Source organism: Oryctolagus cuniculus, chromosome 8, assembly GCF_964237555.1.
Source record: "Oryctolagus cuniculus chromosome 8, mOryCun1.1, whole genome shotgun sequence".
NCBI lineage: Eukaryota > Metazoa > Chordata > Mammalia > Lagomorpha > Leporidae > Oryctolagus > Oryctolagus cuniculus.
Genome location: NC_091439.1, coordinates 25372582 through 25387673, shown reverse-complemented (window position 1 = coordinate 25387673; position 15092 = coordinate 25372582). Strand labels below are relative to the sequence as shown.

The following is a 15092-nucleotide window of genomic DNA, read 5'->3' as shown; positions in this document are numbered from 1 at the left end:
GCCACAACTGCTGGACCTGGGCTGATCCAGAGCCAGGAGCAAAGAGTATCTTTCGGATCTCCCATGCGGGTGTAGGGGGTCAGACACTTGGGCTATCTTCCACTGTTTTCCCAGGCCATCAGCAGGGAACTAGATTGGAAATAGAGCAGCTGGTGCCACAGGCAGAGGCTTAATCTACTACACCACAGGGCCTACCCCCTAACTTGTTAATTTTTTATTTTGCATTTAATAAGCAGACTATGAATACCTTGCTCTTACCAAACTTTTAACTACTATTTTTAGCATTCATTGATTATGATTCTTGCCTGAATCAGCTATTACTCTGAAAGTAATTGCAAAATGGTGATTCTTTTTAACTCTTCAAAAATTATTATTTGGCCTTCTGTTAAGCAAAAGTTTTCCATTTATTTATTACATATAGGGATTTAAGGATTATTTCTTTCAATATGCTTTGACTACTTATTGTTTTGACTGTGTAAATTAAATATAAAAAGAATATTCTTACTGTTAATTCTCTTATCCATTTACAGACATCCCCTGATAAAGTGGATTATGAATATAGTGAGCTCCTTTTATATCAGAATCAAGTTCTTCGGGAAGCAGGTCTCTATAGAGAAGCCTTGGAACATCTTTGTACTTATGAAAAGCAGATTTGTGATAAACTTGCTGTAGAAGAGACCAAAGGTATTTTTGAAAGAGTATCATTCTTTTTTATTTTTCTTAAGATTTGTGTATTTGAAAGGCAGAGTTATAGAGAGGCAGAGAGAGACAGACAGACAGACAGAGGTCTGCCATCTGCTGATTCACTCCCAGAATGGCAACAGCTGCCGAGCTGTGCCAATCTGAAGTCAGGAACCAAGAGCTTCTTCTAGGTCTCCCACGTGGGTGCAGGGGCCCAAGGACTTGGGCCATCTTTCCACTGCTTTCGCAGGCCATAGCAGAGAGCTGGGTTGGCAGTGGAGCAGCTGCTGCTCGAACCGGCGCTGATATGGGATTCCAGCACTGCAGGCTGCGGCTTTACCTGCTACGCCACACCACTGACCCCAAGAATATCATTCTTATATTGAATTATGTTGAAGAGTACTGAAAAACTGTGTAATTAGTTATTGCTGCTGAACAATTGGATATAATTTAGCTTTTTGTGACTAATATATAGAGTACAAAAATATATATGAATGAATTTGACATTTTGAGATGCTATTGTTTATAGCCCTTGTCTATACTCTTGATGAACAATGGTTTTTTACCTACTACTTGTTGAATTTTTTATTTAATGGAGGGTTAAGCTTTTGATTATGAAATAAACTTAAAAGTATGTCATTGTAAAAATTAAAAGATAAGAAAGGAGGGAGGGTAGGAGTGAAAGCAGGGTAGGAAGTATCATTATGCTCTTAAATCTGTATATATGAAATACATGAAATTTGTTCTTACATAAATAAAAATTTTTAAAAGAATAAAACATAGAATCTAAAAATGTTAACATAGTAAAAAGAAAGAATGTCATTCTTAAATTGAATTATGTTAAGGAGTAAGGCTAGATAATCTATGTACTTAGTTGCTACTGACAGTTGGATATAATCTAGATTTTGGTGATGGAAAATATATTTATTACTTACATGTTTTTAGCAGTTTGTAATGTGAGAAAGTATTGTTGATACAGGAGAAGATTCTGCAAAAGTTTGTTGAGTAAAGTAACTCAAAATTTTCTTTTAAGATTTCATTTATTTATTTATTTATTTGAAAGGTAGAGTTACAGAGAGGCAGAGGCAGAGAGAGGTCTTCTATCCACTGGTTCACTCCACAAATGGCCACAATGGCCCAAACTGGATCGATCCGAAGCCAATAGCCAGGAGTTTCTTTGTGGTCTGCTATGTGGATACAGGGGCCTAACCATTTGGGCCTGGTTTCCCAGGCTGTAGCAGAGAGCTGGATTGGAAGTGGAGCAGCTGGGACTTGAACTGGCATCCATATGGGACACTAGCTTTGTGGGCGACAGCGCTGGCCCCAAGATTACATTCATTTATTTGAGAGGTTGAGAGAGATGTCTTCCATCCATGGGCTCACTCCCAAAATGGCTGCAACAGCCGGAGCTAGGCCAATCCAAAGCCAGGAGCCTCTTCTAGATCTTCCACATACGTGCAGAAGCCCAAGCACTTAGGTCATCTTCTGCTGCTTTCCCAGGCGTATTAGCAGGGAGCTGGATCAGAAGTGGAACATATGGGACTTGAACCGGTGCCCACATGGGATGCTGGTGCTGTGGGTGTAGGCTTAACCTACTAGGCCACAGTGCCAGTCCCTAAAATGTACTTTCTTTAAAGAATCTTGGTCTTGAAAAAATTTCCATATTTGATTAAAAATACAGGAAACAATTCCTTAGTTTTGTAAGATCGAGGGTTGAATTTCTTAGAAACAGCTTATTATTAAAACTACAATGTATGTAGTATATGCTAGACTTCTTTATTAACAGTAATATATAAAAGATTGATTAATGACGCAGGCACCGTGGTATAGTGGGTAAAGCCGCCACCTGGAGTGCCCATATACCATGTGGGTGCCCGGTTTGAGTCCTGGCTGATACACTTGCGAACCAACTCTACTAATGGCCTGGAAAAGCAGTGGAGGATAGCCCAAATGCTTGGGCCCCTGCACCCTCATCAGGGAGCCAGGAGAAACTTCTGGCTCCTGGCTTTGGACATCCCAGCTCTGGCCTTTGCAGCCATTTGGGGAATGCCTCTCTGTAACTCTTCCTTTCAAATAAATAAATAAATCTTTAAAAATAATTATTCTATACCAAAATATGTGTTAATAGACATTCCTGATGTCATCATGGTTAATTGGAAGTCTTTGAGGACATGGAAATAATATAAATTCTGGAGGGAAAGAACCAGAGATTTGGATTCATGTGTGAAGATTTTGATAGGAGGGATAGATCCTTAAAATAATTTCTCCAAAACTATTTATTAGACAGCTGAGAAAAGAGTCAGCATTTTAGAAATTGAGGAATTGAATATAGACCATGAAAGAAGAATAATGAAAAGGCAAGTAATTTTTAAGAACTAGCATATGGAATGCTCCTTTAGATTTAAAGCATTTAAATTCCATTTATTCACCTTGAAGTTGAACATTAGTGTAATGTCTGTGTATAGTGGGTATAGTTGTTACTTGGAAGGTGAACTTTCATTACGTTAATGTTATTGGCAAAAAAAAAAACTGAAAGTCTGAGGATTCTGGAGCTCAGTTGTGAACTAAAGATTAGGGATAGCTCTCTTACTTGAATTGATCATCCCTTAAAAGTCTGTTAGTTACAAAGGGCATAATGGAAAGATTCCAACGCTAGGAAAATCTAGTTTGCAATACCTCACTGACTACTGAGTAGTTTTATCACAAGAGCAAGGCTTGAGCCTCAGTTTCTTCATGGAAATATGACAGTTTTTCAAAATACTAGTTTTTAAAGGTTTATTTATTACTTAGTTGAAAGGCAAAGTTTTCAGAGAGAGAGAGGGAAAGACAGATATGGATGGAGAGAGAGATCTTCCATCTTCTGGTCTACTCCCTAAATTACTGCATTGGCTGGAACTGGGCCAGGCCAAAGCCAGGTGCCCAGAATTCCTTCTAGAATTCCCATGTGGATAGTAGGGGCCTAAGCCTAAGCACGTGGGCCATGTTCCACTGCTGTCCGAGAAACATTACCAGGTAACTGGATCAGAAGTGGAGCATGTCAGACTGGAACTGGTGCTCATTTGGGAATCTGGCATTGCAGTAGTTTTTTTTTTTTTTTTTTTTTTTTTTTTTTTTTTTTTTAATATACAAACTTTTATTCAAAGATAATTCAAGAAAGACATGCTTTGGTCATTTTTAAAAGAGACTAATGGAAGATCTCAGGAAAGTTCATTCTTTTGTTAATAGCAGGTAAATTTATACACACAGAAAAAAATTCTTAAGGCCATGCAAATTCAGTTGAATTCCATACATTCATTATACTCTTTATTTTTTAGTGATTATTTTTTAAGCTTTTATTTAATGAATACAAATTTCATAGCTTTAGGAATATAGTGGTTCTTCCCCACCCTCCCATCCCCACTGCCGTCCCACCTCCTACTCCCTCTCCCATCCCATTCTTCATTAAGATTCATTTTTAATTAACTTTACATGCAGAAGACCAACTCTATACTAAGTAAAGATTTCCACAGTTTACATCCCCCCACACAAAGTATAAAGTACTGTTTGTAAACAAGTTTTACAGTTAATTCTCATAGGACAACTCATTAAGAACCGAGTAAGTGCACAGTTGACTCCTGTTGTTGATTTAACAATTGACACCCTTATTTATGACATCAGTGATCACCTGAGACTCTAGACATGAGCTGCCAATGCTGTGGAAGCCTTTTGAATCCACAGACTCCATCAGTGTTTAGACAGGGCCATAAGCAATGTACAAGTCCTCTCTTCCCTTCTTTGATGGCCCCTTCTTTCCAATGGGATCTCACTCACAAGAGATCCTTTCATGTAGAACATTTTTTGCCACAGTGTCTTGGCTTTCTATGCCTAAAATGCTCTCATGTACTTTTCAGTCATATCCAGATGCCTTATGGGCTGATTCTGAGGTCAGAATGCTGTTTAGGGCATTTGTCATTCTGAGTCTGCTGTGTGGCCTGTTTCCCATAGTGCATCATTCTTTCCTTTTTAATTCTTTTTTTTTAAATTTTTATTTATTTATTTATTTATTTTTTGGACAGGCAGAATGGACAGTGAGAGAGAGAGACAGAGAGAAAGATGTTCCTTTGCCGTTGGTTCACCCTCCAATGTCCACCGTGGCCGGCGCGCTGCGGCCAGCGCACCGTGCTGATCTGTAGCCAGGAGCCAGGTGCTTCTCCTGGTCTCCCATGCCGGTGCAGGGCCCAAGTACTTGGGCCATCCTCTACTGCACTCCCTGGCCACAGCAGAGAGCTGGCCTGGAAGAGGGGCAACCGCCTTTTTAATTCTATCTGTTGTTATTACCAGACACTTGGTCTATTTAAGTGATCCCTTTGACACTTAATCCTATCTATATGATCAATTACACACTTAATATGATCACTTTAACACATAAGGTGGCATTAGTACCACCCAGCTTAATGGGATTTGGAGTCCCATGGCAAGGTTTTAGCTTTACCCTTAGGGGTAAGTCCATGGGAATGTGTCTGAACTATAAAGCTCCTCCCTCTCTTAATCACACTTTTATGTTTTACTGGGATCTATTTTCTTTTCTTTCTTTTTTTTTTTTATTTTTTATTTTTTGACAGGCAGAGTGGACAGTGAGAGAGAGACAGAAAGGTCTTCCTTTTTCTGTTGGTTCACTCTCTAATGCCTTCTGCGGCTGGCGTGCTGCAGCTGGTGCACCTCGCTGATCCGAAGCCAGGAGCCAGGTGCTTCTCCTGGTCTCCCATGCAGGTGCAGGACCCAAGGACTTGGGCTATCCTTCACTGCACTCCTGGGCCATAGCAGAGAGCTGGACAGGAAGAGGAGTGACCGGGACAGAATCCGGCGGCCTGACCAGGACTAGAACCCGGTGTGCCAGCACCGCAAGGCGGAGGATTAGCCTATTGAGCCGCGGCACCCGGCTACTGGGATCTATTTTCAATCGGATTTATATTATAGAAAAAGAAAATAATAATAAAAAAAGAGGTAATAAACTATTCCTCAACAGTCAAGACAAGGAGTGTTCATGTCGTTGCTTCAGCTTCACTTCTATAAGTTTCCTTTTAGGTGGTCTGTTGTTACAGATCAGGGACAACATATGGTATTTGTCCCTTTGGGACTGGCTTATTTCTCTCAGTATGATGTTTTCCAGATTCATCCATTTTGTTGCAAATATCCAGTTTCATTTTTTTTTTTTACTGCTATGTAGTATTCCATAGAGTATGTATTCCATAATTTTGTTATCAAGTCTTCCACTGATGGGCATTTAGCTTAATTCCATGTCTTAGCTATTGTGAATTGAGCTGCAATACACAGGGTAGGTGCAGATAACTCTTACTTGCTGATTTCATTTCCCTTGGGTAAATTTCAAGGAGTGGGGTGATTGGGTTGTATGGTAGCACTATATTGAAATTTCTGAGTTACCTCCTAACTGTCTTCCATAGTGATTTTTACCAGTTTGCATTCCCATCAACAATGGATTAGGGTACCTTTTTCCCCACATCCTCACCAGCATCTGTTGTTTGTTGATTTTTGTATGAAAGCCATTCTAACCTGGGTGAGGTGAAACCTCATTGTGGTTTTGATTTGCATTTCCCTGACTACTAGTGAACCTGAACCTTTTTACATCTGTCTGTTGGCCGTTTGGATTTCCTCTTTTAAAAATGTCTGATTAAGTCCTTGACCCATCTCTTAAGTGGGTTGTTTACTTTGTTGTGGAGTTGTATAAGATTTCTTTAGCTATTCGAGATCTAGTTTGTTTCCGTATGAATTTCAGCATCATTTTTTCTGTGAAGAATGTCTTTGATATTTTGATTGGTAGTGCATTGGGTCTGTAAATTGGTTTAGGAAGAATGGACATTTTGAATCCATGAACATGGCAGATTTTTTCATTTTTTTGTATCTTCTTTCATTCCTTTTCTTTAATGTTTTGTAATTCTTATCGTAAAGATCTTTTTAAATTTGGTAAGTAAAGTTAGACAGTGAGAGAGAGAGAAACAGAGAGAAAGGTCTTCCTTCCATTGGTTCATCCCCCAAATGGCCAATCCGAAGCCAGGAACCAGATGCTTCCTCCTGTTCTCCCATGCGGGTACAGGAGCCTAAGCACCTGGGCTATCCTCCACGGCCTTCACGGGCTACAGCAGAGAGCTGAACTGGAGGAGGAGCCACTGGGACTGGAACCTGGTGCCCATATGGAATGCCAGCGCTGCAGGCAGAGGATTAACTAAGTGAGCCAGGGCTCCAGCCCCCATCGTAGAGATCTTTTATATGAGTTCCAGTGGTCTCTTAATGGAGTCTTTTGGATCCCCTAAATAAAGAATGATGTTGTCTGCAAATAGGGATAATTTGACTTCCTCCTTCCCAATGTGTATCCCTTTGATTTCTTTTTCTTGCCTAATGGCTGTGGCTAAAACTTCCAGTACTATATTGAATACAGTGGTGAGAGTGGGCATCCCTGTCTGGTACCGGATCTTGGAATGCTTCCAATTTTTTTTTCTTTTTTTTTCTTTTTTCTTTATTTTTTTGACAGGCAGAGTGGACAGTGAGAGAGAGACAGAGAGAAAGGTGTTCCTTTGCCGTTGGTTCACCCTCCAGTGGCCACTGCAGCCGGTGCACTGCAACTGGCGCACCACGCCGATCCGATGGCAGGAGCCAGGTACTTATCCTGGTCTCCCATGGGGTGCAGGGACCAAGTACTTGGGCCATCCTCCGCCGCACTCCCTGGCCACAGCAGAGAGCTGGCCTGGAAGAGGGGCAACCGGGACAGAATCTGGCGCCCCAACTGGGACTAGAACCTGGTGTGCCGGCGCCGCAAGGCAGAGGATTAGCCTAGTGAGCCGCGGCGCTGGCCGAATGCTTCCAATTTTTCCCCATTCAATATCATGATGACCATGGGTTTGTCATAAATTGCCTTAATTGTGTTGAGGAATGTTGCTTCTATACCTGATTTGCTTAGAGTTTTCATCATGAAAGGATGTTGTATTTTATCAAATGTTTTCTATGCATCTATTGAGATAATCATTTGGTTTTTGTTCAGCAGTTTGTTAATGTGATGTATCACAGTGATTTGTGAATGTTGAACCATCCCTGCATAACAGGGTTAAATCCCACTTGGTCTGGGTGGATGATCTTTCTGATGTGTTGTTGGATTCTGTTGGCTAGAATTTTGTTGAGGATTTTTGCATCTGTGTTCATCAGAGAAATTGTTCTGTAATTCTCTGTTGTATCTTGCTCAGGTTTAGGAATTAAGATGATGCTGGCTTCATAGAATTTGGGAGGATTCCCACTCTTCTAATTGTTTTGAGTTACTTCTTCATTAAACGTCTGGTAGAATTAAGCAGTAAAGCCATACGGTCCTGGACTTTTCTTTGTTGGATGAGCCTTTATTACTGATGCAATATCTGACTTGGTTATGGGTCTGTTTAGATTTTCTGTGTCTTCATGGCTCAATTAGGGTAGGTTGTATGTGGCTAGGAATCTATCCATTTCTTCTAGGTTTTCCAGTTTGTTGGCATACAGTTCTTTGTAGTAATTTCTGATGAGTCTGTTTATATTTGTAGTATCTGTTGTTATCCTGTTTCATCTGTGATTTTATTGATTTGTGTTTTCTCTCCTTTTTTAAATATTTATTTCTTTGAAAGTCAGAGTTACACAGAGAAGGAGAGGCAGAGAGAGAGAAGTCTTCCTGCTGGTTCACTCCCCAGTTGGCCACAACGGCTGGAGATGTGCTGATTCAAAGCCAGGAACCAGGAGCTTCTTCTGGGTCTGTCACGCAGGTGCAGGGCCCCAAGGACTCACACCATACTCTACTGCTTTACCAGGTCACAGCAGAGACCTGGATCGGAAGTGGAGCAACCAGGACTTGAACCAGTGCCCACATGGGATGCCAGCACTACTGGTGGCGGCCTTATCCAACACAGCACAGTGCTGGCCCCTTCTCTCCTTTTTTTGGTTAGTTGGGCCAGAGGTGTGTCGATTTTGTTTATTTTTTCAAAACATCAGCTCTTCATTTTGCTGATCTTTTTTCTTTTAAGAATTATTTTATTTAATTGAAAGAGGAGTTACAGAGAGGAGTAGAGCCAGAGAGGGAGAGAGGTCTTCCATTCCACTGGTTCACTACCCAAGTGACCACAGTGGCCAGAGCTGAACTGATCCAAAGCTGGGAGCCAGGAGTCTCCTCTGGGTCTGCCACATGGGTGCAGGGGCCCAAGGAGTTGGGCCATCCTCTACTGCTTTCCCAGGCCATAGCAGAGAGCTGGATCGGAAGAGGAGCAGCCGGGACACGAACTGGTGCCCATATGGGATGCTGGCACTGCAGGCTTGGGCTTTAACCCACCGCGCCACAGTGCTGCCTCCTTGCTGATCTTTTGTAATTTTTTTTTTAATTCAGTCTTGTTGATTTATTCTCTAACTTTAATTTCTTTTCTCCTAGTAGTTTTGGGTTTGGTTTGATGGTGTTTTTCTAGTTCCTTGAGGTACGTTGATAGTTCATTTATTTTGTGCTTTTCCAGTTTCTTGATGGAGGCACCTATTGCTATAAACTTTACTTTTAACACTGCTTTTGCTTTATCCCATAAGTTTTGATATATTGTGTTGTCGTCTTCATTTGTTTCCAGAAATTTTTTTATTTCTGTTTTGGTTTCTTCTATGACCCACTGTTCATTCAGGAGCATGTTGTTCAGTCTCTTTGTGTTTTCATATGCTCTAAAGATTCCTTGAGTTGTTGATTTCTGGCTTCATTCCATTGTGGTCCATGAAGATGCATGGTATGATTTTGATTTTCTTGAATTTTTTGAGATTTGCTTTATGGCCTCATATTATGTTTCATGAGCTGCTGCAAAGCATGTGTATTCTGCAGCTGTAGGATGAAAAGAAAAGTTCTGTAGACATCTGTTAGGTCCATTTGGTCTATAGTGTTGATTAAATTTCCTTGTTTATTTTCTGTCTGATTGATCTGTCCATTGTTGAGAGTGGAGTATTGAAGTCCCCCATTACTATTGTATTGGAGTCTAAGTCTCCCTTTAAACCCCTTTAACATTTCTTTTAATTACCCAGGTACCCTAGGTGCATATATATTTATAATAGTTATGTCTTCCTGTTGAATTGATCTTTTAATCATTATATTGTGCCCTTCTTTGTCTCTTTTTACAGTTTTTATGTTAAAGTCTATTTTGTCTGATATTATGATTGCTACAGCAGATCAGAGAGAACATGAAGTATTTGTTCCTTTAGGATTGGCTTATTTCACTAAGTGTAATGTTTTCTAGTTGCATCCATTTGGTTGCAAACTACAGGATTTCTTTTTTTATCACTGTGTAGTATTTCATGGTGTACATGACTTTGAACAGCCCTTGTCTGGATTGTTGAGGAACAGTTTTTTTGTTTGTTTGTTTTACTATTTGTTGAACTCTTTATTTAGCATAGGTTTAATCTTACATGTATAAAGTTAATTGAAAATCTTAGTAAATATAATAATGGGAATAGGAGAGGCAGGAGGAGCAAGGGTGGGAGTGCAGGTGGGAGGGTGGATAGGGTGAGAAGAATGACTATATTTCTAAACTTGTATTTATGAAATACATGAAGTGTACATATCTTAAATAAAATGTTTAAAAAAATTGTTACAACAGCTCTTTTTTGGTTTTTGTTAGCATGGAATATCTTTTTGCATCCTTTCCTTTTCAATCCATGTGCATCTTTGTTGGTGAGATGTGTTTCTTGTAAGCAGCAAATAGAGAGGTTTTATCTTTTAATCCATTCAGCCATCTGTGTCTTTTAACTGTGTAGTAGAGGCTTTTATATTCAAGGTGACTATTGCTACATAACGACTTTGCCCTGCCATTTTTCCAAAAATATTCCTATTTTTTACTTCAAATTTCCTTTGGACTTTTACTGAAATATTTTCTTCCTTTACCTTCTTTCGTAGTGATGACCATGTTTCTGTGTTTCTGTCTGAAACCTATCCTTATGTATCTTTTGTAGGGCTGGACGAGTGGTGACAAATTCAAATTTTCTTTGTTATGGAAGGTCTTTATTTCATCTTCATTCATAAGTGAGAGCTTTTCCAGGCATAATATTCTGGGATGACATGTTTTTTCTCTTAAGACTTGGACTGTATATTGCCATTCTCTCCTAGGCTGTAAGGTTTCTGATGAGAAATCTGCTGTGATTCTAATTGCAGAACCTCTGAAAGTAATCTGGCATTTCTCTTGTGTACATTTTAGAATCTTCTCTTTAAGTTTTACTGTCGTGAGTTTGATTACAGTGAGTCATGGTGAGGATCTTTTCTGGTCATGTCTGTTAAGAGTTCTCTGTTTTTCCTGTACTTGGATGTCCGTTTCTTTCTCCAAACTAGGGAAGTTTTCTGTTATTATTTCACTAAAAAGGCCTTCTAATTCTTTCTCTCTTTCTATGCCTTCAGGAACTCCTAAAATCCGTATATATATATTTTTTATAGTATCCTGCAGATTCCCAACAGTGTTTTTTAGTTTTCTAATTTTCTCTTCTTTTGTTTGGTCTGACTGTTTAATTTCCTGTGCTTTGTCTTCTAAGTGCGATATTCTTTCTTCTGCTTCCCCGATTCTGTTGTTAAGGCTCTCCACTGCATTTGTTATTTGTTCTATTGAATTCTTCATTTCATTTCGATTTCTCTTTTTTTTTAAAGATATATTTTATTTGAAAGCCAGAGTTACACAGAGAGAGAAGAAGAGGCAGAGAAAGAGGTCTTCCACCCTCTGGTTCACTCCCCAGATGGCTGTAATGGCCTGAGCTGTGCCGATCCGAAGCCAGGAGCCAGGAGCTTCTTCTGGGTCTCGGCTTTCCCAGTCCATAGCAAAGAGCTGGATTGGAAGTGGAGCAACCGGGACTCAAACCGGCATCCATATGGGATGCCAGGCACTGCAGGCGGCGTCTTTACCCACTACACCATAGCGCCAGCCCCTCAGTTTCTCTTTATCATATCAATTTCATGGGAGAAATTTTCTTTCATGTCCTGTATGGATTTCAGTAGTTTGTGCAGTTGCTTCTGATTACTTCTATGTAAACTTATGATCAATTTTTGAATTCCATTTCTTGAATTTCTTCATCTCATCATCTTTGCAATCTAGTATTGAAGTGTCATGTTCTTTTGGAAGCATCATGTTGTCTTCCTTATTCTCGGTTCTTGAATTGGTGCATTTGTTGTTCAGCATTTGTGGAGATCTTCCTTGGTCCCCCCCGTGGTAACTTTTATTTTTGTACTGTGACTCTGTAGGTAAGTGGAATATCTGCTTTCGGTGAATATCTAGAGTCTTGTATTGGGTGTGGCCAGGGAGCTCTGTTCAGTTCTCTAGGGTTAAGGGCATGCCTAATGTGACACACTCAGGTTTGGCTTGGTAAATCTTCTCTCAAATCTCTCTCTCTTTTTTTAATCAGAAGGGAAATTTACTCCGTTCTGCTGAGCTCCTCTCCTCAAACGAGACCTGTGCCTGAGTGTTAGCCCCAAGGACTGCACAAAGGATCTGTGCAGTCCTCAGTATAAGTTCAGATTCCCCAGCAATGTCTCTTACCAGGTAGCCAGGACACCCTGAGCATGTGGAGTCTCCCACTGTGACTGCTCAGAGTCCAAGCCACACTGTGAGTTCTCCCACACATCCTGTTTTTTCACAGTCCCTGTACCGAAGCCTCACATAGTCACAAGCACCTAGCTCCCTGTTAATTCTCCCCACCAGAGTCAGGGTCTCTACTCGGTTGGTTGCTGGGCACAGATATGAGCTGGTGCAGCTGTTATATGTGTCCAAAATGGTGCCTGCTCTATTGGCTTGTTACAGGACACCATTGAAAAGTGATTGGGGAGACAGAAACGTGTCCGTCCCGTCCTTTTTTTTTCACTCCTGTTTGAAAGGTACATTATCCCCAACGGGGCTCCAAGCTGGGTTCCCTCTAGGCTCTTCCTGCAGCTTTTTCTCCAGTGGCTTGGGCTGCTGTGGTCTGGTATTACCTCCCTTGCCACACTGCGGTGTAGGCTCTTAGCTGCTGGAGTCCCAAGCCACGAGCACCAGTTCTCTCCATGTAGGTCCACCGAGTCCCTTTAATTTCGGTACAGTTTCCTTTGCTGTTTTCTGCTTACCTCTTCCCTGAGACTACACTTTCTCTACTTCTTTTAAACTATCTTCTCCTGATCTGGAGCAGTAAGCTCTGTCCCTGCTCTGCCATCTTAGAACTGCCCAGTCAAGTTCTATTTATTATATTCATCAAAAATCTGCTGTAAAGTTCATGCCAAAGTGTTATTTTAAGGAAAAAATTAAAAATGTACTCTTTGAGTAAGAGTAAAGAAAATTATCATAAACAAACATAATAGATATATATTTAAAGATTTGTTTTATTTATTTGAAAGAGTTACAGAGAAAGATCTTCCATCTGCTCATTCACTCTCCAAATGGTCACAAAGGCCTGTGCTGAGCCAATCCAAAACCAGGAGCCTGTAGCTTCTTGCGAGTCTCCCACATGGGTACAGGGGCTCAAGGATTTGGACCATCTTCTGCTTTCCCAGGCCAAAGCTGAGAGCTGGATATGAGGTGGAGCAGCTGGAACTTGAACTGGCACCCATATGGGATGCTTGCACTATATACGACGGTTTTACTCATTACTCAGCAACGCCAGCTCCCCAGAATTTATATTTTATTTAAAAAGTTCGGCATCACACATATTCAAGTGTGTTACACTATGTTCATTCCTCAGAAGTTGCATTTTAAGGGGCTGGTGCTGTGGTGAAGCATGCTAAAGCCCTCACCTGCAGTGCCGGCATCCCATAAAGGCGCCGTAATTCCTGGCTGCTCCACTTCTGATCTAGCTCTCTGCTATGGCTTGGGAAAGCAGTAGAAGATGGCTCAAGTCCTTGGGCCCCTGCACCCACGTGGGAGTCCTTCAAGGAACTCCTGGCTCCTTGCTTCAGATTGCTCAGTTCTGGCCTTTGCAGCCATTTGGAGAGTGAACCAGCTGTGGAGGACCTCCCCCTGCCCCCCCCACCGTCTCTACCTCTTTCTGTAACTCTTTCAAATACATTAAATAAATCATTAAGAAAAATGGTTTTTAAAAAAATCCTGTAAGGAGGTGTGTACTGTACAGTTATTTAAAAAAAAGTTGCACATTAAAATGTTAAGTATTGTTAAATATCACCTGCTTTCCCACAGTGCCAGGCCAAAGTGCTCTTTATTTACATTATTTTGGTTATCTATTTTGTTAGCTTTATTTGTTTGGAGGAATGGGCAGATCGCTAGGTAAGGACTTGGAATTGACCAGTGGATTTTTAGCTGTTTGGAAGTTACTTTCTGAGCCTTTGGAATGAAGAATGTCACAAACCCAACTATCAAGTTAATTTAAATGAAATAAGAAGTAGAGGAATAGAAACTGTAAAAGTCTCATTCAGGCAGATATTTAATTTTTTTTTTAAATCAGGGGAACTTCTGTTGCAATTGTGTCGTTTAGAAGATGCTGCTGATGTTTATAGAGGATTACAAGAGAGAAATCCCGAAAACTGGGCCTATTACAAAGGCTTGGAAAAAGCGCTGAAGCCAGGTAGTATTGTTTAAAACTTACTAAGTTTTAGTTGTTTCTTTTGTTAATGTAGATTTTATTAACTCATTGGCAAGCACAACCAGAAAAAATACTGATTAATAATTGGAAAAAATCTAAATATAAATGTACAGCATAAACGTTAATAAGAGAGGTTGAGCATGTTCTGAAGTCTGTTCTATGAATTCATAGGAATGGTAGAGAAACAGCTTTAGAAAAAGTTTACCAGTGCATGGTAGTATGAAGAACATGAAAGGAAAATTTCCATAGTTGGGAATGGAGGTATCTCCATAAAGCAAAGAAGCAAGCATAACCTCTGTGGTGAGCTGTGGCTGCGGTGCAGGGGCATGCCAGTGTCCTGCATGTGTAGGCAGGCCTCAAGAACAGCGCTGCTCCTTTGTGGGGAAAAAGGGTTAAATTTCCATCACTTAAGTAAATTGAGATTCCATCCCCCTTAGCCAGCATGATCTAATTTGAAGTTGCTTTTTCCTCAAAGCTGATAGTGTGCCATCCATCATTGGTGTATAAAAGAGAAACTTCTTGCTGAAGATTACTTCGTAACAGAAATTCTAAAGCTAGAATAGGAACACAAGTAGGGAATGGTAACCATTGATGCCAGCAAAAGGGAGAGTAGAAGTGATGGAGAAATCTAAGATGGAGAGAGGGAACTCCAGCCATGAATCTTGCATAGATTTGAGAAAGTACTAATTAGGAATGTTGGAAATGAGAAGCCTGCTTATTCAAATAAAAATTTTAATGGAATATCTGCATAAAAATCTGAATAGAAGAGAGGCTACAGCTAAGGAAATATTAGTGAAGTAAAAAATACAAACTGAGGAAGGCTTTGCACTGAAGGTAAAAGTTTA

General features: G+C 40.4%; 1 protein-coding gene across 4 annotated transcripts in view; it reads left to right on the top strand.

Moving 5' to 3' along the window:
• NAA15 (N-alpha-acetyltransferase 15, NatA auxiliary subunit) overlaps positions 1–15092 on the top strand; it is a 108097-nt gene that overhangs the window by 52160 nt on the left and 40845 nt on the right. For all 4 annotated transcript variants that reach the window (XM_008267430.4, XM_002716872.5, XM_070047547.1 and 1 more), the window contains 2 exons: positions 531–684; positions 14110–14229. In XM_008267430.4, the coding sequence (XP_008265652.1) occupies positions 531–684; positions 14110–14229 (274 nt within the window). The remainder of the gene's footprint in view (positions 1–530; positions 685–14109; positions 14230–15092) is intronic.